This window comes from Bacillus rossius, chromosome 2 (assembly GCF_032445375.1).
Source record: "Bacillus rossius redtenbacheri isolate Brsri chromosome 2, Brsri_v3, whole genome shotgun sequence".
In the NCBI taxonomy this organism is placed as follows: Eukaryota; Metazoa; Arthropoda; class Insecta; order Phasmatodea; family Bacillidae; genus Bacillus; species Bacillus rossius.
In genome coordinates, this window is record NC_086331.1 from 129,614,261 (window position 1) to 129,641,133 (window position 26,873).

The window sequence follows — 26,873 nt, forward strand, 5'->3', positions numbered from 1 at the left end:
AACATTGTGGACGGTTGATTTGGTTAGGATAGCTACATTAAAGATACTGTGAAATCATGTAAACGGTTTCCTAGCCCTGGATAGCTACATATTAAAAAGTTATTTGCTAAGCAACCATAAAATGATTTTACAGTATTTTTAATGTAGCTATGCTTACCTAACCATCCACAATATTTTGAAGTATTTATAATGTAGCTAACCTATCTTAATCGACCGCAAAATTTAATGCCACACCGGTTTATACAATGAGATAGAACGGAAAATAAAAGCGAGCATGAACTTCGGGGAACTTCGGGTGTGGCTCTCTCGTCTGTGAAATGAAGGCTTCCTATGTCAGAAGTACTTTGTATATTTGTTGGGAAGGGTCCCGGGATTGGGGGGGGGGGGGGGCGGCAGTCATTTGGTATATATTGTTGTGGGTTTTTCCCCCCTCATTTATTGATAAATACATTGACCAGGAATCTAACCCAGCACCTCCAAAGTCTGTGATGTGAGGTTTTACTCAATGGTTTTTTTATAATGTACTTTTTTAAATATTACTGTAAACAATGTACCTCGAAGTTTTCTAATTATATATTTCACAGTCCGTGATGTGAGAAATTTTTATTAAATATTTATGTATAATTATTAGTATTTTTAATTTTATTTTACTGATCTCGATGGATTCAAACAGAGGACTGTGAACTCGATGTCTCAGGGAAAAAACCTTAAATATATTTATACTATAATATAAATATTTTATTTTTAGTTCCATTGAAGAAATCATACAGGGTGTTAAATTCCACTTGAGGTGTCGAATTTAAATCAAGGTAAAATATTTCAGGGTCAGAGTTAGAGGTTGAGGTCGGAGGTTAACGCCAAGTTACCCAGAATCCAAAATGACAAATACACACTCCGGTCATTGAACCCCTCCACGCTACACAGTCTGCACTAGACTTCTCATTTATACACTTTTGGCGAGCAAGATAACGAGTTGTAGCATTCTGATTGGAAGTTTTATTACTTTAAAGTTGGTACACTAAATATAATTATTATCTTTGAAAGATTTGTGCAATAGTGCATGACTTGATGTAAGCTTTTGGACATACGCCATTGCTAAGCACATTTACTTATATCTGTAGAAGAAAACTACAAAAAACACAAATAAAGCAAAAACTTGCTGTTGTCAGGATATAAATACCACACAATACTCCACAACAGGAATATGGTCAACAAAACTAAGAAAAAAAACAAAGAAAAATGAACTAACAGAACGAAAAAAAACCACAAATGATGACAGCACAAAAATACCGAAACCAAAAAATTCAGCACAACAGTTGAAACGAGACAAAAACACAGCAAAACGAAAAGATGAAACAAACTGATTTTGGAAAACTATTGTGTCACAGAAGTCGCGCGCCTTAGACCGCTCGGCTAACGAACGTAATGAAATTGGTGGGACATTTTACAGTGATGAGTCACTCACTCTTAAGTCGAAAGAGTTACAGACGGACAGACAAACAAACATACAGGTGAAGCTAATATAAAGCATGTAAAAAGAGTAGTTTAAGAACTTTCGGTGTGTTTAACAGTTTGAAATTGTTATTTTTTTATTTCATACATATATAATGTTTGCAATCATAACACTCATACAATTCTATTAATGAAAAAGTTTAAGAACTAACTATACTAACATAACAATAATATTGATTTAAATATGATAGAAAATTTTCACAAATATATAACATCTAGGCCCGACTAATAGTTTTAAAAATTTTACTATGAGTCAACGTATCGCCTTACATTTAAGGTCAAACTTTCAAGCTTTATAAACATTTTGAAACCGATTATAAGAAGCTAAGCAATAAATGTGTGCAGAAATATTTATGTTTAGAGAACTTGCGTATGGAAAACTATTTCAAAGGAGGTTTCCATTTTTTTTTTTTTTAATTTTTTTAAATTTAACTTTGTCTCGTCTACTGTGAATTCATTAGACAGAAACACACATCAGCATTTTATCAGGGATAACTTGCGAAGGAATCGGCCTTGTCCTACAGAAAGGAACGATTCCTCGTGAAGCGATGAAAAGTCGAGAGCACTCAGGAAAGAATCGGAATTGCCAACTTCAGAAAGTTTAATTTCGGAAATGTTCCATTCATCGGTGACACGTATTTCATTTACAGTGTACACATTTTGTTTTTTGACATGAGAAATTCTAATAAATCGATGAACGCCGGCTGCACGCACGAAAAAGGATGACTCATTGTCCCGTTACGTTGTGTCCCGTAACACTCTTGGAACAACCAATGATTTGACTTGTTCGAGGCACATTAAACTTGAAACACTCCCATTCGTTTCCTACTTTTCCTATCATCGTCCTATCCTTAACAGAATAACACAGATTGGAAGAAGTTAAATAGCAAACCTGTATAAACGTTATAGTTAAAATAATCTCTTCGTTAAAGTAATAAACATATTTGAATTAATGAGTGCAAATTAAAAGTAAATTTATCAATTAAATTGTAGATTTCATTTACTCCTTTGTATCCATACAAAATAGTGATAATTCAATAAAAATGATTCAATTTTATTTATAAAAGTACGCAATCATTTCATCAATGTTTTGTTATGACGTTGTCACGTTAAACTATCGTCCGTAAACCGACTTTACAGACAACCAATTTTTTTTTTTAATGAGCACGTTATTATAAGTTATCCTTTGCGCACTTTTAATAAGTAGTTTCTTCACGAAGACCTCGAGAAGTGATGGTCGTGCAGGTTTTGGCAGCCCTGGGGGTGGGATGGAGGCGGGGAATGCCCGCGGGGGGCTGAGTGACACATCGCGCCACAAAGTAGCGGCTAAACTGATCCGGGCTGTCTGGCGAGGCAAGGTCGGCGCCTATTATTACATTGTGTGGTGGACGTGATCACTAATCGCCCGCCCATCCCGTCTGGCGACTGTCTGGCCCGCAACAGCCCAAGGTCGCGTGGAGTGGGCCCACACGTGCCCCTCTTGGCCGGCTGTTTCCAGCCCCCGCTCTCCAACCAACCTTGCCGTAAACAGAGCTGCATTACTTTTCCTTTCAGACTGTTTTTCGAACTTTATACTTCTAATGCGACTTCCAACAAGGTTGCGTTAAACGTTTAACGCTACCATGGAGAATTATTTGCATGCAATTAAAAACAAATTTTTTAATGATGCCAAAGAAGTATAACTTCTCACGCGCGTACCTAAGTACACGCACCCATTTTGAAGTTATTGAAGGTATACTTCTAATGCGACTTCCAACAAGGTTGCGTTAAACGTTTAACGCTACCATGGAGAATTATTTGCATGCAATTAAAAACAAATTTTTTAATGATGCCAAAGAAGTATAACTTCTCACGCGCGTACCTAAGTACACGCACCCATTTTGAAGTTATTGAAGGTATACTTCTAATGCGACTTCCAACAAGGTTGCGTTAAACGTTTAACGCTACCATGGAGAATAGCGCTACCATGGAGAATTATTTGCATGCAATTAAAAACTATTTTCTTGTGTGTGTGGTAAGCCTTTAAAGATTTCTTCGCCATTTAAATAGGTGTGTTTTACGCCGACCTCCGTAGCGTAGTCGGATGCACACCCTAGCTCCCTCCCTTTTCTATGTGCACACCGGCTTACGGTGCGAGGGGTCCTGGGTTCGAGTCCCGGGTAAGGCATGGGTGTAACATATAGATACTAGCCGATATTTGATTACGAATTGAAATTGGTGTTTGCCCTGGAACAAATTGACCCTTTGGCCGTTTGGCGTAGAGCTGTAGGCCACATAATTAAAAAAATATATGTGTGTGTTTTACTGTATTTTATGTTTCATAAAGTTTAGTTTATTTTAATACTATACTGTAAATTTTATTCGTTTCCATGACGTGAAAAAACGTGTGTTCAACGTATTTTCCTTGGAGTTTCAGAACAAGTGCGCAGCCTTTTGAAATGTATGGTCCAAGCAATAGAAACATGTATTGTTTTATGTTTATTTAATAAACGGTGGCTACTACAGCTTAGGCTCGTATAAAATTGTTGAAAGTTTATATCGGTTTACAACGCTAACAACTATTTAAAAATAGTATGTGTACATGTAACTAGTATTTTTTATAGAACTCTATCTGGGATAATTTTCCACGACTTGATGTAGGCTTTTGGACATACGCCATTGCTTAGCACATGTATATCTGTAGAAGAAAACTACAAAAAAACACAAATGACAAAAAACACAAATTAAGCAAAAAAATTGCTGTTAGGATTTAACGCCACACAATACTCCACAACAGGTATATGGTCAACAAACAAAGAAAAACAAAGAAAAATGGACTTACAGAACGAAAAAAAAACCACAAATGATGACAGCACAAAAATACCGAACCCAAAGAAAATTTTTTGGGTTCGGTATTTTTGTGCTGTCATCATTTGTGGTTTTTTTTTCGTTCTGTAAGTCCATTTTTCTTTGTTTTTCTTTGTTTGTTGACCATATACCTTTTGTGGAGTATTGTGTGGCGTTAAATCCTGACAACAGCAAATTTTTTGCTTAATTTGTGTTTTTTGTCATTTGTGTTTTTTTGTAATTTACTTCTACAGACATACATGTGCTAAGCAATGGCGTATGTCCAAGAGCCTACATCATGTCATGCACTTCCATTGCACAAATCTTTCAAAGATAATATAATTTTCCACAGCGAAATGTTAATTTCGCACGTGATGATTAATTTGAAATGTTCTACTTCTGTAACTTACTGAGGCGCATCTCAAGTGAAACTACCGCATGCTTATGTTAAGATTTGTATCATGTAATAAGTTGCATGTATGCAGCCAGATTTGGTGTTATGTGTGAGAAACGGATATTTAGGCCTTAAAATGGTACGCCACAGAATATTGTAAGGGAAATATATTTGCTTGTAAAAAGAAACGAATGTAGGGTACTTAAATTAATATATGTTACCATGTCGTAAATGGCTCCTCTGAACATGTTCCAAATACATAAATTATAAAAAAAATTTACGACTAAATTGTTCTTGAAGAACTACTTCACGAAATCATAGCCCTGTAGATATTGATTTGTAAGTCTACATTTTTAGTTTTAAATATATACCTTCCCTTTTAACCATCTTCGGGTTTAAATTTTGCGAATTAGTAAGATTATGGTGGGTAGTTTTCGTATGTTCATTATTGGCACCCAATATGCTTCATTAGATTCGGGGTTATAAATATTTATCTTAAAACCATATCACGTGTTTTTCACTTGTTAGGGGTTGAATCTAGTAAATTGTGGTTGGTAGTTTTAGTATATTTATTATTTAACGCCAATATATTTTAATATGTTCAGTTCAATTTGGAGATAATATATTATTAATCTCAAAACAATAGTCAACCCTTTTCACCCATTAGGGGTTGAATTTCACAAAATGGTACAAATACACTTGGCAGTTTTCGTATGATTATTATTTGTACCCCATATATTTTATTATGCTTTATTATATTTGAAGTAACTATAATTTTTTATTTAAAAAAATCAAATATTTTTTACCCCTCAATGGTTGACTTTCGTAAAATGGTAAAATCGTGGTTGATAGTTTTTGTATGCTTATTAATGAACCCCCAATATATTTCGCTATGCTTAATTAAATTAGGAGATGAAATTATTTATTTTAAAACTTAATTTTGACCCCTTTTCACCCCTTAGGAATTGAATTGCTCAAAATTGTAAAATTGTTGTTGAAGGTATGTTTATTATTGGTATCCAATATATTTTCTTATGCTTTATTAGATTCGGAGGTATTATTATTTATTTTAAAACGTGAGTTACACCCTTTTCACCCTTAGGGGTTCAATTTCTTGGGCTTGATTAGATTTGGAGATGTAATTATTTATTTAAAAAACCTTAATAACCTTTTTTTTCACTATTAGGGATTAAATTTTGCAATATGATAAAACTGTGGTTGATTGTATTCGTATGTTTATTATTGATATTCAATATATTTTCTTATGCTTTATTAGATTCGGAGGTATTATTATTATTTATTTTAAAACCAAATTTGCCCATTTTTCACACCTAAGGGGTTGAAATTCGCAAAGTGGTAAAATTGTAGGTGGTATGTTAGTAGTATTCGTACGTTCAGTATTGATGCCCAATATATTTTAAACCTGATTAGATTCCGAGATAGAAATATTTATTTTAAAACCTAATTTACCCCTTTTTCCTTTTTGTGGTTGAATTTCTCGAAATCGTAATATTGTGGTTGGTAGTGTTTATACGTTTCATATTTGTACCCAATGTTATTTCTTGTGGTTGATTAGTTAAGAAATATAATTAATTATCTTACCCTTGACTTACCCTTTTTCACCCTCTAACGGGCAGAATTCTGTAATTATATATATATATATATATATATATATATATATATATATAGACATAGACATAGACACACGCACGTTTATAAGCTAGCCACGGATCTTTCTAGTAAAAAATAATTCATCAAAATACTTTTAGTAGTTTTCGATGGATGCTGGAACAGACAAACAGATAAACGGACAACCAGTCAAAAAATTTTAAAACTATATTTATGAATTATCACTGGCGTAAATAGCTATTTCCAATAGTTTTTTAATCATTTCATCAAATGTACAGACGTTTTACCTCGAACAGGTTTATTGTTCATATAGATGTTGAGAATAATTTTGCAGTGCACAGTCGAAGAAGCGAGACGTTAATTTATCTGGCGACCTTTTCTGCGGTAAAATGTCATTACTACTTAAAAAATCTGGTTACAATTTTGTAACTTTTTATTAGTAATACTACAGTGATAGTAAATAAGTTATTTTTAGTGGCATGCACTTTTGGTTTTAGTGTACATACGTTTATAAACGTCTAAGTAGTTGCAATTAAAGATGCTGGTTCCAAAATGGTAGACGAAAAATTAAACCAAAAAATACAGGTTTCAAGGTCATAAATTACAAATTTTTGTCAGAAATCTAAAACTTTATATACCATTGTCTATATGATTAAAGAATATGTTCTTAAAATTTCTAATATTATTTCAAAAAGTGTATCAACATTTTTAGGCAGCAAATATTTTATTTTACACATATCCTTAATTAAAGAAAACAATTTTCTTCCTAATTTCAATTTTGTAGGATCAAGCAGTTTTGCACATTAGAAATAACGAGGCCGTGACTGTACAGTCGGAGATGTAGCTTTCGAAACTCCGTAATTTTGAACATAAAGGTACACAAATTTTTGGTTGATATCTACAATATTTTATTACACAAATGGTAGCGAATCCTGGTGGGTTAGTCGGAATGCAAGAATAGGAACGTTCCCTTAACTCAACTGTCACATTTTAGAGTAAATCAATCTATAAGCGATTAAATTGTTACCTCCAGTCCGGAAGGGCGGGAGGACAAGGGGAGAAATATCAGAAAGTGGTTCTAAAGTTCGTGAAACACAAGTGCTTTTATTAACAAAACTTGTAATAACATGACATCCTTCAATACACGCATGCTCAGATATAACAACCTTCTGATTTCTTATTTTGTTGTTTACAGCAAGTGCCCACAATGTCTGTGAACAGAAAAATATGATTAACAATATTGGATCACATATATATTTCACACACATTAAATTAATGCCTTATTATAAAGTAAACAGCAAATTATATTAGCAGAAAATACGAACATCAAATCATTTGGTTTTTGGGCACATTAAATATTACGTTAAATAACTGTACTAACATGAATTTAACGTTTGCCAAACATATGAAATTACAATTAGAGAATAAGAAAAGTGAAAGAAAATAATCAAGGAGAACTGACATGAAATCGCTTATAGTACAGTTAATTATTATCTGTTATTAGTTTACCCAGATAATAAAGAAATATCGATTAAACTTGAAATACATTCTGTCTCATCGTGGTCTGATTCTTTAAAGTTATTAAACAGTGTTTCTGGTATAAGTATCACTACCAAATATATGACACTTAAAATGTTTACATTCTTACACACACTTGTAGTCAGCGAGTCGTATTCAAAATTCTCCTGATTACTGACAGCGGTATGCCGTGGTGCCTCGCCAATATTGCGGCGAGCAGTCTTTATCTTTACTCGCCTCGTCAGTCGTTCAACGAAGTAGCTGCGTACTGAAGTTCTATCAGGAGTGCTCGTTACATTGATCGTGTAGTCCGGGAACTTATAACAGTTCAGTCGAATCCGTTACGTAAAACTACGTTGGTTACGTTACGGTAAGCCTCAACGTATTGCAAGTTGGTACACTTTACGTTATGCGGTACTCGACCTCTCCTCCGTCTCTTGCCACACTGCCCCACAGCCGTTTTACTTTCAACACCAGTCAAACATTTACTTATCCCGTAACCTTCACGAGACAGTTCCCTTCATTCTACAGGCGAGGCAAATTTTCTGTTTCCTCACTCTGCGAAAATTCTAAGTCCAAACTAATTCGGCAAAAGTGGGTTGTCTGTAAAGTCGGTTTACGGACGATAATTTTACGTGATAACGTCATATAAAAATTTTTAAAATTGCTGCTTTTAAAAAGCCCGCCTTAACCTGTTTGATATTATAGAAGATTTTCTCGCACGGTGGTCGGCCGGTTCTTGCACTCTCGGCTCAGGCGGAACGTGACAAAGAATCATGCTTTTTTCGTGCGCGCAGCCGGCGTTCAACGATTTATAAGACGTTATCACGTAAAAAAAAACAATAGAGCAGACTAGTCACATGATTATAAGCGTGTAGGTTTGACGGTTATGGCAGTCTCAGTCAGTGGCGGATCCAGAGGTTCACCTCGGAGGGGGGCACTCTAGGATTTCAGAATAGCCAGAGAAAATAAAAAGTCTTAAAATTACTAAATTTGTATTTAATCTACTCAAACTACACGTAACATCCAACCACCAGATTTTATGATTCTACAAGAAATTCATTAATTATATTAAAATATTTTATTGGTTTCAGAAACAATCATTTTTGTCGGCAATATTAATGTAGCAGAGACTGGTTTTTCGGTGAGGGGGGGGGGTCACTTGCCCCCCCCCCCCTTGGATTCTTCACTGGTCCAGGGTTTCCACAGTTAGTACTTTCGTACTAGATCTAGTACTTTTATAAGTTTTTTAGTGGTCTAGTACACTTAGGCTCAGATCTAGTACTTTTATAAGTTTTTTAGTAGTCTAGTACACTTAGGCTCAGATCTAGTACTTTTTTTCTTTAATATAATAATATTACAGTAACTCCAATATGTTTTATTATTAAGCGTAATTATTTTTAAAAACAATGGAATGTATGAGTGTGTGGTGTGATATTTAAGTTAGAGCATTGCAATTTCATAATAACTTCCTAAATTGTTAAAACCGTAACAAATTATATTTTAGTACTTTTTTTTTCAATTCTAGTACTTTTTTCACGCCTAAGTTGGTACGAAATATTTTTTCCTTGAGGACACCCTGCACCCAGGGCCGTAACTAGTGTCTCAGGCACCCGGGGCATGAATGGATTCATGCGCCCCCCCCCCCCCCCTCTTTTTTGGCTTTTTTGCACATACCACACCGGGGGCCTTCCCACGGAAAAATGGTGCTATTTAAGCATTTTCCATACCTACATGTAACAGTTTCTGTGCTACTGTAACTTCCATCCTTGAACCCACTATGCCCATAAAGTAGTCCGTATAGTCCATAAAGTAGTCCGTACAATCACTAGACTTGTTCATTAAATATGTTGAGACGTTGTATTGTAAATCAGATTAGACATTCCTGGCATGCAAGTTTAAAAACTTTTTACCAGTTACCAGTTGTAGTAGGAATTACAATGCAAGCGATTTCGGCGCCCCCACAGCTTTGCGCCCGGGGCGTATGCCCCGCTTGCCCCCCCCCCCCCCCCCCCCTAGTTGCGGCCCTGGCTAGCAGCGGTCCCGGCGTGGACTCGAGCGGTGTTTGTGCCGTGTTGCAGGATCCGGGAGGACCGCATTCACGCCATCAAGTACCAGATCCTGGGCTTCCTGGGCTTCATGGGCGGCGAGCCGACCATCAACGACTCCGACAAGGAACAACTGGAGAGCGTGCGGGAGTGGTACAACCAGATGAGCGACATGCCGGAGTGGCCTCCTTCCGAAATGTACACCGAGAGAGTGCAAAGCTTTTACCCTTCGTGTAAGAGTCAAAATTCAAGCTTTCTTTGCAGCGTTTCTTTTCTCACGGTGGACCAAAATAAGTTCATTGTGCACTTCTGAAGGCTTTGATTGATTGCTTTTCGGTACCTAACTGTTCAGTTTTTAGCCACGTATCAGAAAATGACATGTTACCAGTCTTATGGTCACTTGAAACTGTGGAGTTCAGAATAAAAAGTATTTTTTTCTCAATTTTTTTAAAAAAATACATGAACAATTATTTAAAGTTCAGATACACACATCTATATAATATAGCAAAAATTTCAAACTAAACTTTCGAAATAACGTCAAGTTATTGAACTAAATGTGTTAATTTGCTGTTAAGACTAACAGTGCTTACACATTAAAGCTACTCATTACTAAGTTTAACAGTAGTGTGCAATAGTTCCTTCTGACACAGGCTACTGGCTGGGGTGCAGGGTGTAGTTCAATGACCACCACCATCTTGGTTTTTGATGCCAAAATTGTCAGTTTTTCTTAACAAGTGATTTAAAAATACTCATAAAGCCAACAAATTTCCCTATTCCGTTTTGAAGGAAAATGTTATATTTTTTTACAAAAAATTAAGAGCCAATAATTTTCCTAAGGCAGGGGAAATATTCCTCGGAGAGGGATCATATTCATTGAAGTGGTGCCTACATCTTCAGTAGGCCCCATATTGAGTTCATGACCTTCACCTTGACACCAACAGCCAAAATAGCTTTCTTTAAAAATAAATTATAAAGTTTATGTAACAAAATCTTACGTCTTCATGTTTGGAGTCCTTAGTTTGAACGCGCCGAATGAAATTTATTAAAATATTAATTTACAACGTAATTTAAATTATAGAATATTTTAAAATAAAAATTCACTTACGTCAAAGATTTCAGAGGTACTGATTTCGGTTATCTGCAAATGATCCTGTAAAAATAAACAGCAGCTTTATACAAACAGTTCCACCAAACGGATTGACAACTACCTATAAATATAAATTTTACCATTCAGGATGATGTCATAGCAGCTATCTTGAATTAGCCATTTTGGATTTATGTGTCGTCCACTAGCGTGCACTACCACCATATTACTATAATCTTTACTCGCTAGAGTGCATTAGTAGCAATCATCAGACAGTAAACTATCATAGCATCTGCCATCATGCCGGCCATCTTAAGAATCCTTAGATGATTATCAATTAAAATGTTCATAAAATATTCTAAAAATTATTTTAATTATTACCCTAGCAATATAATGATTGACTTAGTCAATTCTAGTCCTTGATTATTTCACTGGTACAGTACATTCTACATAGCTAGTCCATCATCAGCTTTTTTGGCTGCACTAGCACTAACGACGAAGACCTCTACGGCATCCGTACCATCTGCAATTGAAGCTTCTGGCCAGTCTGACCTTCCCTCTAAAACATGGCTGTAGACGTGACCTCGATGGCAGCGATGCAGACAACCTCTGAGATCTTGGTGGTATCTCCATAAACATTGACTACAGATGCATCACTACAGGAGACGTCAGTGGATGCAGTTACACCATCCGAGGAGACATTTTCCCTACAGTATCGGCAACAGCATCGAACTCATCATTTACCAACATCTACCAAACCTATTCACACTTGCGCACTGTTGCATCTACTGTGATACGACATTCCTACATTGTGGCAATCGCAACCGATCAATCGCACAAACACACAGGCAGGAGGGTGATCTTATTCTCAAAGACTTTTTTTTCCTTTGGGAAGAGGGCTTAAAATACAAAATAAATTTAATTACTTCGCCCTTATTAAGTGGCACTGAAGTATATTAGTAAGTGTAGAGATAAAAATAGTGAAATGTTATCTACTTGTCCCCCAGAAATCTGTTGTTCATGACATTCATAAAGTTATGTTTATCAAATATGATTTTAAAAAGAAGTTGACCCTTCAGTGATTTTTTACACACTTACTACATTTATTCTGCGAAAGAAAGGAAGAATGCTAAACCTACATACTACATTGTTTTGAATAAAATACTATTCATACTATCCTGAAAACAATGTAGTTAAACATATAAATTGAATTAGTAATTATGTTTCTTTTTCGCATTGGTGAAGATCTGACTTTGCCATGACAAAAGTAAATCGGAGTACCTACTTTTGGACCTTTCTAATGCTTTTCTTGTATTTTATATAAATTCCAGGTGATCTCCCCAAAAATACGGACGCTGAAATGTGGAATGATCCCACATTTATGCACATGTATTTTGACCTGAAGTATCCTGAGCCTTCAGATGGCATGCAGAGTGACATCATCACAGCAAAACTTCACCTTCACAAGAAATCCAAGGTAAGTAAAGGAGACAATGTAGGATGTGGTCGTGAAAAGCAGCGTGAAAATGTTTATGCGTGTTGAAGTTAATTGGGAAAAGTCGCGAGCGGAAGATGCGTAAAGGTGATACCAACGCCTTTCTGTAAAGCATTAGTGTTATTTATAACCATACCCTTGCAAAGACCCAACACCCTGGGTGTTTAGCATGCTTTAAATTTTTTCTGATTGAACATATTTTACATAACTATGAATAATAATTTTGACTGTGGTTGTTTGTAATTGATTTTTATTAAATACTTGTGTATGTGTTAAATTTTATTACATTGCTGAAAGGCTAGGAGAAATACACACATTTTGTGTTTATTACATTTTTAATTTCACATATTTGAATATTAAAGTTTGTTTATATTTTCCTTTCAACGTCGAAGTCTGGCATGTTTTTAATACCTTTTTGTAAATTAAATATGCCTTTCTGCAAGTATTTAAATATCCTATATATAGTTTTACTTAAACCATAAATGTCTCTTTCCATAAACCTAAGTTCTGTTAACCGAAGGTAATATGCATATAAGAGTCTTGCCCACCCAATGAGAACTGTAAAAAAGGCACACATTATTATTTTCAGCAAATATATTATTTTTTTTTTTAAATTTGTTATTTTTAAAATTTCGATTTAAAGGAGAGGGGATTTGTACACATAAGGGGAAGAGAGGAGAGGAATAGAGGGGCGAGGGGAGAGGATAAGAGAAGAGGGGAGGAAAGAAATAGTTGGAAGAGAAAGGATCAGAAGGGGAGGGAGATATAACTGAAAAGTCATAGTGTGCCTTTACTTGAAAAGGGTAAACGTTTTTGTGTGTGTTTTACATGTGCAACTGTGGCACTTCCTAGTATAGTTTATACTAATAAAATATGGCTTACAGTTGTGTAGTATGTCTGTAACAGTTAACAATTAAGATGGCAGGTCGAAGGAGTGTGAGTAATCTATCACTGGCACTTCGTGTGGGGGTTAGTGGAAGTAAAATGTATGAGACTCTGGTGACCCTGGCAGCTAATTAGACATGACAGATTATCTACCCTTGTGGTGAGTGATATTTTTAATGCTTGAGACACTAGCGCCCCTAGCAGATGCTTTTAACATTACAGAGGAAAACAAAGCTGGTATTTTTCTCCCCACACTCACCTGATTCGTCTGTTTTTTTTTCCTAACCTAAGTTAAAACTAAGTGTGTAAGGGAGGGGTCTAGGTAGGGAAGACTCTAAGTGCGTCTTAGGGCAAGCCCTATACGCTCTAAACATGCGGGTTTTTAACCATGCAGAAAAGGTCACGTACATCATGTGCTAGGAGGGGATTGGCCAGCCATGGCAGACGTTTTCGCCATGACTAACTCCCCTCACTCTTAATTCTAGACTAAAACTAGATAAGTTGGGCTCAGGTAAAACCTCCATAGACAGAGGGAAAACCCTGGGCACATACATGCGGGATGCAAAGGTCATGCATTATTACAAGCAGGTGGATTACAGGAATAGAAGGATGGTCCTGGAAGAACTGAATACCCCCATGAGAGGTTTCACCCTCCAATATTTCATCCCCTCACACCTTCTTCCCCTCCATAACCTTCTCCGCCTTGCCACCACAACCTTCAAAACACTTTTACCTTCCCCTAACTACCTTCCCCTCCTTCGGCCAACTTCCTACTTCTACTTCTCTCCACCTCCTTCCCCCTCCCTTCATGCCACGATTCAATTGAATGCATACACAACAGGTTTATACCTGCCCCTGCGCTTCCCTACTGACTTTATATTGCAGTCATTAGCATGGAGCTACTTCCGGAAAATTTCCATTTATTTTACTTTTATGGTCCGTGGGCTCCAAAACCATTGTAACCTCAAAAGTTTATGTGAATCGCTTTTTACTGATACAATAACAGCAGTATATAAAAGGGCATACTGGTGCAATGTATTTATTATGGGACTATAGCTTGATGGGTTTTTAGTTTACCGGCTTGCCAATCTTGAGGATTCGGCTATGATAGCATATGAGACTGAACCCCAATTTTTACCTTTGATAATAGCCATTTTTGTACATGAGTGGATACTGTGAAAATATCGACACGATTTTCAGGGCACAAAACCATGGCACGATGAGATGTGCAAAAATGTTTCAACGCCGTCGTCAGAGGAGACTGAAGAAGGAGTGACTTCACCAACCCACAATGATTCTGATGGCATCGTCAGAGTTTCTGTCTACCACTACACGCGGTCACTCAAGAGAAACAGAGGTATGTACTACCTTCACACATCTGGCATCAGCATTGGGCACTTGTGAATGAACCAACAAGTATTTTACTGGTTAAGTTAGTGGAAGTTAGCCTCAGCGGTTCAGACGGCAGAGTACACAGGCTATAAATCTGTAGTTGTCGGTTCATGCCACATTATTGCAAAATGTTCGTTCACCTCGCTCACTGGCATTAAGGTGGGGAAGTTAATATCCTCAAAAGTAAAAAAAAATAATAACATATGTCATAAAAGTATTGAATAAAAAATCATAAATAATATTTTTTGAAACAATATCGTATTGGATCAATATTCTCATGTATGGTGGTCAATTTATCGAATATACCTTGATGTTTCTTAACTATCAATGTAAAAAATAGTGATTTCATTAGATGAAAGTTTACACAAAACCAATTTTCCCTTACCTTGATACATAGCAAACTCCTACTTTTGCGACAGTAAATAAGCATCTCGCATCCCACATTAAATATTGACTGCGTAAAAAAGACATCAAATTCGGAATATTTCTTATGTGTATTTTATTAGGTGGAATTAATATTTTATATGCATATGGAATAACTGGGAAATTTAAGTGATTGCCGTACTTATGGTATCCGAATTGAAATAATGGTCTTGTGTAGCAGAGTGTGAGTGACCTATTGCTCATGTGTAGGTAAGTGTCATTAGGCTTATTCGCTATGTTTGAGAATATTGGCAGCAAAATGTAGGTATGTTGGGTAATTTTGGTAGCAGCATGCATGTTTTAGGCCAATATTGGTGTGTGTAGCAGCATGTAAATTGCCTAAACCATTTGTGGCCAAATGTGAAATAGCTTAATGAACAAGGGTATGGTCATTTAATTAATTTGAAGCTAAAATTGAAAAGTGTAGCTTAAACCTTTTTTTCTTTTTCTTATAACTTTGTAATTTAAATTTAATGTTGTTTAACTATTTCAGATGATTTAATTATAAAATAAAATTTTAATTCGATAATTTAACGTACTAAAGCGTAAAACTACTTACTAATTTTAACAACTTGCATAAACACAGAAATTGTGCTGTTCCTAAAGTTGCCACTAATGTACCTAGCAAATAAGCACAATTTGTTACTTATTTAGTACTCTTAGATCAATATATTACTAATCACATTTTACATGCTTTATAGGTTCAACAGCTCGTTTACTAGACTTTAAAAAAGCACATAAAAATTTATCATTGCTTGTATACATACCTACTTTTTGACTATCTTCTACACCTCCAAAAATAACAAAACACTGCCTTGACACTTCATGTATCGACGAATGGCGTCGTAGTATGTCACGCATTACCTCACCGTTTTATATTGCATTCTATGCTAGATCGGGACGCTGTTTATGAAGCAGAAGACATGTGGCGATTCTTTTCATAACTATTATCGGAATCGCACAGTAGACCATTTTGTGGACACCTACCTTAAGTATGTGTTTCAGGGGAATTCGGAAGTAGCCTAAACATGACCCCCAAATTCGATTATGGGCCCTGCACCCAGGATCGGAGACGACCCCCCCCCCCCCCCCCAAAAAATTTTTTTTTATAGTCACGTGCTACATTATAATTGCATGGTTTAGAATGTTATTTAACATGAAAATACAGGGTATAATTATGGTTACTATCTTATAAGTTCAAACTAAGCTTTATTTATAAAATATTCAACATGTTTTTCTAGTTTGTAAAAAATTGGTTGTCTGTAAAGTCGGTTTACGGACGATAGTTTAACGTGACGTCATAACAAAACATTGATGAAATGATTGCATACTTTTATGAATAAAATTGAATAATTTTTATTTTAATAATAAAAGAATAAATACTTGAAATTATACTAGTAATAAGATTTTTAAAATGCAAGAATAATTAACCTTTATTGCCGAAATTGTTGTTGTAATAAGCAATGAAAACCACATTAACTTTTCACTTCACTTCATAAACAGTCGACGAAACAGTACACGTGTAGATGACTTGTAATTAATTTTAAAAACTGGCGTATAGCTATAAGTGTTTAAATACAATTATGAACAAGTTTTCATATAAATAAACTGTAATCAAATATCTATCATCAATTATATGAATCACCATAATTGTTTTAGTCAATTGTAACATAACCTATTATTACTGCACTCGCCGACAGCGTAACATTTGAATATATATACTGTATAGAAGTCGCCATCCCAGGTTAAAATTTCTAATACGGTTTTGAGGTAGTTGGTTAACTCACCGCCGCAATCGCCACCATCTCTAGGGCATCGACTTGTAGTGGTCCCTAGCGGGCAAGTGTCGAACTCTTCAAACACCCCTTCCCCCTCGCGTTGAACGACCTTGAGCTGCAGTGAATGATGGATGGGGTGGTGCGGGGAATGACAGCGGGCGACAGTGCTGCGCTCTAACGTGTAAATAACAACCAAGACGATACAGGGCGTTACGGCAGCGCACTGCAGCGGAGAAGTTCCCAAGCTGCTCATCATACGCTTCTGAAAAACGTAGAGTATATCCTATCCACTCGCGACTTCTATACAGTATATATATTCAAAGGCGTAACGGAACAATGAGCGTAACGGGACACTTTTTCTTGCGTGCAGCCGGCGTTCATCGATTTATTAGACGTCACGTCAAAAATGATGATGGTTAAACATTTAAAAATAAACAGGCCCACTGGCCCAATGTTTTTGTGTGGTGTGTTTGCCGTCGCAGTGAAGAAGAAGATCCTGGACACGCGCGTGCTGCCCGTGTGCGGCGAGGAGTGGACCGAGTTCAACGTGAGCCCCGCCGCCAAGTCGTGGAAGGAGACCGGCAGGAACCACGGCCTGGGCGTGCAAGTGGAGGACGAGCAGGGCCACTTCTTCCCCGCCCGGGACCACTTCTCGCCCATGGACTGCACGGACCAGGCCTGTGAGTGTCCGGGCCGGGCCGAGCACCCGTGTTGTTTGTACCTGCGGCACGAGCGTGGAAGTGGTTCCGCCATTCTTGGCAATAAGAGCCCGTCTACAATAGTCCGAACCTGTGCGTGGTCCGTGTCCTTATCCGAATGTGAGTGACGTCACATTGTCTCACCGAAAACTGCCCTGTCCACAATTGCGATGTCCGATGTCCGAATGTTTTGATTTCTAAAGTTGTCACCAGAGCGCAGTAAATGTGTCAAACCAAATGTTTTTGTTTATTGTTATCTTTAAAAGAATATTTTGTAGTGTTCATATCCTTGTTGACAACAGCAATTGTTTGCTTAATTTTGTGTGTTTTTTGTATCTTTTTTTGAGTATTTTTATTTTTATTTTTATTTATTTATTTTATTTATTAGTTTTTCTTCAACAGAAAAAGTTCTTAGCAATGGCGTATGTCCAAAAACTTACATCAAGTTTTTGTTTATTGTTTTTATGCTTTGTAGTTTGAGATTGAACTTATGAAAGTTGTAGGAGTTCAATATTATGTATTCCATTTCCTTCAATAACAAAAACAAACACCACGTTTTCAAACGGGAACCGGAAATTCAAATATCGTGAGTGTTCTGTTCTTTTTCCGTGTCCGAAGTACACAGGTTGGGGCAAAAAGTTTCAATTGACGAATGTCTTCGTACCAGGTAGGTTCGGGCCTTCGCCCACTTGACGCATGACGTCAGACGGTCACGTGGACCAATCAGCGACGAGTGTCCTTCGGACACAGTTTAGGACATTGTTATTGTAGACGGGCCTTAAATGAGGTGTATTATTAAAATAATATTTTTGAAATATTCATGTAGGTATGCAAAAAAAAATAATTAAAATAAGCATCAATGTGTATGGCAAGATTAAGATTTTTTTTTTCAACCTGTAGAGCAGCAAGATTTAACAAATTTTAAGGGTTCTAGTAGGGTGTAAATGAGGAGTTTGGGACGAGCTTCAGACTCTGATGCGAGGTGCGGGGTCAATTACTGGTCACCATCTTAGATTTGTGAAGCGACCTCCGCCATCTTGGATGATCTTGACCTTGATAACGACATACATATGAATACTAGGGTGTAGTTTTGACACCTTTATTCAAGTTTACCTCAAAATTAAAACAAATTAATTGTATTAAAAAATTGGTAAATCTCAATTTTAAAAAGTATTTTGTACGCCGTGGACTTTGGAGACTTCGGTTGGATACCGGCAAAAGCAATTTAATAATATAGTTAAAATAAAATTCAAAAAAATTTAAGAAAATTCATAAATAAATTTACCTATTATATTGAATGACTAGCTTGATTCCAGTCCTTGGTTCGATCCTTGGTTGATGCAAAAAGGTAATGTTAAATTGAAAATAATTTTTTTTGTTTAAATATCACCTTAATTAAAACATTAAAAACAAAAAAAAAACATTAGTTTTACCATAAAATGTTAGGTCCTAGGTGCAAAAAATAAAACACAACACTTTGAAAAAATCATGCACACACAGATATATATATATATATATATATATATATATATATATATATATATATATATATATATATATATATATATATATATGGCGCGTTTTCGACCGGAGGCACCGGTTGACCTGAAGTAATGCTGTGACCACGCGCTCTCCGCCCTCTGTCTCGAAAACGGTTCACCGTATGAAAAATGTTTTTGAACAAACTTTGTAGAGAATTTTGTATTCTACAATATTTATAATAAATACAAATAGCAAAAAACCCATAGGAAATGAGATATTTACAAAAAAAAAGTGCAAAAAACCGATTTTTGTGACCTTTGACCTTGAAATTTAATAGTTGCGTACACCCTACCCTATGTAGGTTTTGAGACAACTTTTAGGGTGTCAATATACAAGTATTTAGAGACTTACAGCTGGGTATCTCGAATTCCGAGGTGAACTTACTATAATGACTGGACTAATTGGAGAAATTCGAGCATTGAACTTTGGAGCCAATGACTGTTTGATCCAAAGACAGTTGGAGCTTAACACTGATGGAGCCAAAGACATTTTTACTTTTCTTGACGACATCAGGCAGAACATGATCAAAATGCTTACTGATAAAGTAGCTACATATGCACCTTTAAAAAATAACTTGTGGTTGGACTGTGTAAATGGCAAACCATATCTGTTCGAGGAAAAAGTGAAGTGTGAATTCAAACAGTGAATACTCCCATTTACAATTCCGATGATGTGAAGGAGTCTGTTAAACATAGTGTCGGGAAGATAAAGACTAAGTAGGCAAAAGATCTTGCTGGTCTCTGTCTTCAGTAAACCGATTGAAGCTAAGAATTAGTCAGTTTGAGCCGATGCAGGACTAATTGATTATAAGATTCTAACTTTCACAAGTGTTACTGTAGTAGAATAGAAATTATGTAATAAATTGTATTTATAAAAAAGTTTTTTTTCCCTGAATTTATAGCTAAATAAATACAGATTTCCAAGATAGCGTCCACATTCCAAGATAGGTGCCACAGTAATAATAAATAATTATTGTGCTCTAGTGCTAAAAATTAAACTAATATGACGGCAATACACTCTAGCAGATGACGTGTAGTGTGCCATTAGGGCTCCTAGTAACAAGTATTGAAAACAAGATGGCGGCTATGTTATCACAGTCCAATGTCAAGGTCAAATATAAATGTCAAAGTTCAAGTGGATAAAAATTAAAGTAATATAGTGGTAGCACACTCTAGCAGACAAAAACAAGATGGTGGCCTCCAGCAGACGAAAATAAGATGGCGGACATGACATCGTACTAGCTGTCGATATATACCTTGGCATTAGAGGTGGGAGGTCAGTCTGCCTGCGGCTTCCATGGGGGAAGGATCTGTTGTCATTTTTATTTTATTTTTGCCCTCGCCGGATTCAAACCGAGGACGTAAGTGCGTGTTTTAAATAATATTTTATTAAATTTTGATTAATTAATTTTTTTAATAAATTTTAAATTTTTTCCATTAAAATCTTATAATAATTACGAATTTTCAAGATGGTGGGCATAACAAAAAAAGCAACTATCTAGAATCCAAGATGGTGTCCATAACAAAACGCGCAACGATTATGTTATACACGTCCAATATGGCGACAGTAACGAAATGTGCAACAATGTTTTAAAATGTCATTTTATTAAATTAAATTATGGTATTTTTTTTAATTTTTCCCAATTTTCTAGCATAATTACAGATTTTCAAGATGGCGGCCATAACGAAAATTGCAACAGTTATGTCTTAGTACAATATGGCGGCCATGGCATTCCAATTTCAAGATGCTTCTTAGAGTCTTGTAGTTAAGGAATTTAAGCCATTTTTAGGAATTTCGAAGCCATTGGCATTTTTAAGGACTAAAATGGGAATTTTCCCTTTAAATAGAGAAATTTTTAGGAATTTTGAGTTTTTTTGTCATTTTTGAGGAACTTTGAGGAAATTTGACACAAAAAATGTCACAATCTAAGATGGCGGTCGGCTCCGGCTTCACAAGCCTGAAGCCTGTCCTCGGACATACTATTATACACTACTAAATGTTTGTAGTAATATTCTTTTGCAATTATTGTCCTCTACTACACGTACATTCCATAATATCACACTAATAAACTTTTTATATCCTACATTTGATTACTGGTCTTTTCTATTTGAGATAGGCGCTATGTTTTTATCTTAATGGTCCTATCATTCGGGTCGGGAATAACTGGTAATTTTTGTACAAATATTTGTAAAATCACCTGTATGAATTTATATGTGTTTCCACTAGTCATTTAAAACTTATTTCATCCCCTATCCTAATAAATTGATTATAAATGTGTTATTTATTCTCTGATCAACATTACACATAGGTCCAATTGGAGAAAACGACAACAATAATTTTATTTGCGTTGTGCGGTTTACTAAGCAAAACATTTGAATTCAAAATTTTTTTTTTCAGCTGCAACCGCTCGACCGATTCCTGGATTTCTGGTCGCCACAGGCAGCGTTATGCAACGGAACAGGCAGATCAGCCGCACGGATGATGACCCAGCAGGTTCATCTGCAGCCGTACGCGACAAAGCCTTTTATTTCAATAAGTACATGTTTCCCATGATTGATTTGTGCACCATCGATGTCCCCAAACAGGATGCAATGGAGACGGCCCTGAAACACTTGGATGATGACTTTGCATCGACCAGCAGCAGTCCCTTCGACGACACCAGCCCGCGTGCTTCCACAGAGATTCCTGACGAGACGACGGACTCTGGTGATGGCAGAGACGGCGAAGCCAGTCACTCTCCCGGTCACCGCCACCACCGCCAACACCGCCACAGACATCACCACCGCCGGCACCAGCCGGTGGCACAGCACCTCGGCGAGGACGCCATCTTCCGCCGCGCCACAGGCGCGGACGACGCTGCACAAAATGGCGGTGAGCCAGAGGACGAGGCTGAAGACCGCCTGGAGGGAAACGCCGCACCAGAGTACAGCGATAAGTTCACGGGAGATGGTGTCAAGACCGTTGATGTGTCTGCTGATGATGGGCAGATCACTTCCACTGCTGTTATTTACTAAAATTGCATGTGCATTTGTTCACAACTATGTGTTAAATTACATTTGCATTAGACCAGGGCCGCAACAACAAAATTTCCAAGGGGGGGGGGGGGGGGGGGCAATATACCTTTTCACAAAGAATCATCGATCCCCCCTATTGAAGCGGGGGGTCCGGGGGTCCTCCCCCGGGAAAATTTGTATTTCAAGGTGGAAAATGGTGCTATTTAAGCATTTTTATTATCTAAAAATTGATTACACAGCACTTTCTTTGCCCCCGTTTGCCCCCACTTCAAGGTTTCAGAGGGAGGGCAAAATACCCTTGGCCCCCCCTGTTGTTGCGCCCCTGCATTAGACCATTTTTCTGCACTCTTAATGTCAATGTTACTTCCTTATTTTTATATGTATAGCATGATTGTCAAGCAAACATACACTAGATTGTAGTGCTAAACATGTGAATGTTTGAATTTTTTCCTTTTGTGATGTGAAAGATAATTTGGTTAGCTCATTTTTCTAAACCAAGGTTCAATTAAGCTACGTTAGGAGAAGTGTAATTATTCAATAATAATGTGTGGCGTTTATTAATTCATTAATAAGAAAAATGTGTATCTAGTTGTAATCACGCTATCAAGTGTAATTCACTTACTTGTATTCCTTGTGCCTGTCAAGCAACATTTCTTGTGTAATTTTCCCCCTACATTGTGTAATTTTACACATAATAAAATTTCAAATTAAATATTGTAAAGAAAACTGAGTTGCCTTGTAAATGAATGCATCTTCTGATGATTTTACACCCAAAATTTGCTAGTAAAATTAAGCTAACATGAAGTAAAATAACATGATTTATGTTGTGATAATAATACATCAACTTTGTGTGTAATTTTACACAGGCAGTATGAATTTTAAAACACAATAACAGGTGTAAATATACACACTTAATATTTAAAGATTATATACAGTATTTAATTTCAAAATTTTCAACTTGCTGTGTAGCCTTATGGTGAAGGTGGTTGCTTTCGGAGCACGAGGTGAAAATCTACGATCATGGTTCGTACCCACGCCACAGCACTCGAGAATATATAAAGTAAGCCACAAACCATGAATTAGTAGCTAACCACGTAACTTTCCACGAGATCATACAAATTGCAAAATTGATTTATAATTTTATTTGATGAATAATAGAAACACATATAAAGCATTATAATTTTTCTCTGGAAAAAGTCTTTTTTTACACTATGTTACACATGCATGCACTGCATAATTAATTAATGTGTAAATTCAATTTACTCATCCAAACTGTGTAAAATTACGCTTAGAGTGGATATGTGATTATTAATGCTGAAAAGTTAAATTACCTGTCAGTAATGTGTGACATGGCAATTACGTTGTAATTTTACAAAAAAAAATGTCTTCATACAAAACCTGTGTAGGTTAACATTCACTTGAATATGTACACCTACATCAGTGTAGATACTACTGCCATCTACATCCGAGTAAAATTACACTTTTTTACAAGGTGCACATAGTATAAAAGCACAAATAAAATACAGCTGGAATTATATTGTTGCTTACAGTTGGTTTCCGTTGTTTAATTTGTTTATTATTAGTGTATTTTTTATAAAAGATATTTACCTTTACCAAATATAATTTTAGGGAAATTAAAAATATGTCAAGCTCCCAGTTGTTGAGTTAGCACTAGTCTTTGATCACTCTAATTACTTCTGGTCGATAACTTAAGGGCTATATATAAAAAAAACACTGCAGAGTTACATATGCCTACATGCATCAAAATGCCTGAAAAATTTAAGATATGTATTTTGTACCTGATTTAGATAATCGAATACCTAGTATTACCATAACTTTTATTTAAATAATTGTTACATTTATAGATGCAATCCATTCATGAACATAATTTTTCGATGTTTACTTAATGTTTTGTGAAGAAAAAATAATTGATACCAGGAAAGATTTATTTACGACTGAGTCTTTACTCTTGATTGATTGGGACATATTTTTCAGGTAGCTGAAGTAGAAGCAGTTTACCGAAAGAAGCTAACCTAGTTATCTTACATTTCATACTTTTAAGTTATTTGATGGAAATTTTACTAAGTGTGTGTCTTGAGTTAAAGAAATTTTATGGTTGTCCTTGAACACTTACAGTGAATGTATTAATATTATGGAGAAAAAACACGGCATCAATTCTTGAAATTCATTCCATATGCCTGTAGGCAGTTTGATGGTTGAGTTAATCTGTGACTTGAAGCATTTATGTGTGTGTGTCTTTAGTGTGTAAGTCACATGTAGATGCCAAGGACTTCATCAATTATTGAAGAAGTGTCAGGAGAAAACTTTAATTGTTAGAAATCCACTACCCATAGTGATTATAGCATCGAAAACCTCATATTAATTTAAAACAGACTATAGTGTTGCAATTCATTATTAGAATAATTGTTTGATTTTAATAATATATTTTACTTTATTTTGAAAACATTTTAACTGTAATGTCAAATGACTAATATTTAATACTAAATATAATTAGGTATTCTAAAAGACTGATCAATTAGCATAGGAGCAAATCACTCAACCCTACCTGTAAATACTATTTTGAACTAAAATACTAACTGCACTTAATATAAAAAAAATATTTATTTTGTAATTGCAGTGATAATAAACTGACAGTAATCATTTTCATTGTGAATTGTAAAGGAAATATTTAATATTTCTCTTATGTTTTTGTAAAACATGACCAATATAAAGCTAAGGAAAATTTAAAAATTACATTTTTTTAAATGTTCGAAATTTGTGTATGGCTGTATAGTAGCAATTGCTGTTGTACTAAACAGCTAAGGCCAGGTAGTATGATTTCTATTGTGCTAATTGTAGCAGAGAAAACTAGTCAAAAAAGATCCATCTAGAATCCTTATGTTTAGCCTAACAATTAATTTATACATCTGTAATTAAAACTATTTTTGTTTAAAATAAGGTTCGAATAAATTTTACAATGTTGAACCAAAATCTATACATAGGTACCCAGATAATTCCTATATTTTATGTTATTGTTTACGGTGCACATAATGGACCAAAACTTTTCTTCTTAAAATTAACTCAAAAAGACACATTACAATTTATTTAAACGTATTTTCTATTTCTTTTTGATAACCATTTGCTATAGGTCTCATTTTGGCTACAAATTATTTGGTTTTTTAAGTGTTTTTTTTATAAACTAGTAGTTTTAAATTGAGTGTTATATGGAATGTGTTTTAATTGGTGTTTATAAAAATAATATTTGATGTTAATAATATTTGATGTTATTCCATCACAATTGAACTCCAGTTAATCATTCACATTATTTACTTTGTGAGTATAATTTTTGGCTGGTTTAGTAATTTTATCATCTTAAAGACATAAATTTTGAGATTTTAATGTTAGAAGAATGAAAAAAAAAATTTATATTTTTATTTTTAGTTTTTCTTCACTCAATTAAGAGAGTATTTTCTCCATTTTTCCTATCCACAAATTTGCAATAAAAAAAAATTGAAATGGTCATCATCTCATGCTCACTGATTATCATAATATTAAATGCTGTATGGAAATCTAGTACATGCAAAGTAATAATGTTCTGATGATTATATTGTTATGTTGTCCTCTTTCAGTACTCAAATAATTAAATACAATTTGTAAGTAATTTTAGTACTTTGGTAATGCAGTATTTTGTAAAGTCATTGATTTTTTGTGATATCATTTTAAGATTTGCCATTGGAAAAAAGTCTTACCTAAATTGTACAATTACAATTCACAATTTTTTCATGTGTATGAAATGAAATAGCTGTGTTAAAAAAATGTCGGGCAAGTCATGCAGTTAAAACATTCAAGGTTTATTTTAATAAGTGTTTGCTTTCACGTAAAATAAATAAAAATGCAATCAAAAATTATTATTTTGTGAGTTCAAATGTGTTCCAATTACATTATGTACAGATGATACAGTGTATTTTGTAGGTGATAGGTTCTCTTACAATATGTTATAATAGATACATACTGGATATCACTACCAAGGTCCCGGTGTAATCCGCACTCCCTGGTCAATACGACATTATTCGTGGGAAGCCTTATTTTCACAGACGAGAGAGCCAAAAACCCAATCGTGCATCTACAGTTTTTTTTGGGTTCATTGTAAATAAATATGGCGGTGTTGATGAAAGGAAAGACCATAAACAAGGTAACAGTATTTATTTGCAATTGTTTTTAAAGAAGTGTCCGTGAATGTTTATTTTGGACAACTCATGATAACTAATGGTCAATTAGGTTAGGTTAGCTACATTATAAATACTGTGAAATCATGTAAACTGTTTCCTAACGCTGGATAGCTACATATTAAAAAGTTATTTGCTAAGCAACCATAAAATTATTTTACAGTATTTTTAATGTAGCTATACTTACCTAATATAACCAACAATCCACAATGTTTTAAAGTATTTATAATGTAGCTAACCTATGATGTATGTAAATGAATAATTTTAAGAATGACATCATATAAGTTAAACCCGCGCATTTGGAGAATAAATGCCCGCAAAATTTTTTTCCCCCCCTAAATAAATACACCTGTTGTGGTACGGAAAAAAAAGCGAGCATGAACTTCGGGCGTATTTCTCTCGTCTCGTC

The 26,873-nt window shown here is 35.3% G+C and overlaps 1 protein-coding gene across 1 annotated transcript in view; it reads left to right on the forward strand.

The window, feature by feature from the left end:
- Positions 1-26,143, forward strand: part of LOC134528992 (uncharacterized) — a 48,933-nt gene extending 22,790 nt beyond the window's left edge. The window contains exons 4-8 of the mRNA XM_063362660.1: positions 9,961-10,160; positions 12,343-12,488; positions 14,592-14,748; positions 17,467-17,664; positions 21,622-26,143. Coding sequence (XP_063218730.1) covers positions 9,961-10,160; positions 12,343-12,488; positions 14,592-14,748; positions 17,467-17,664; positions 21,622-22,238 — 1,318 coding nt within the window. The 3' untranslated portion in view covers positions 22,239-26,143. The remainder of the gene's footprint in view (positions 1-9,960; positions 10,161-12,342; positions 12,489-14,591; positions 14,749-17,466; positions 17,665-21,621) is intronic.
- Positions 26,144-26,873: the final 730 nt, after the last annotated feature.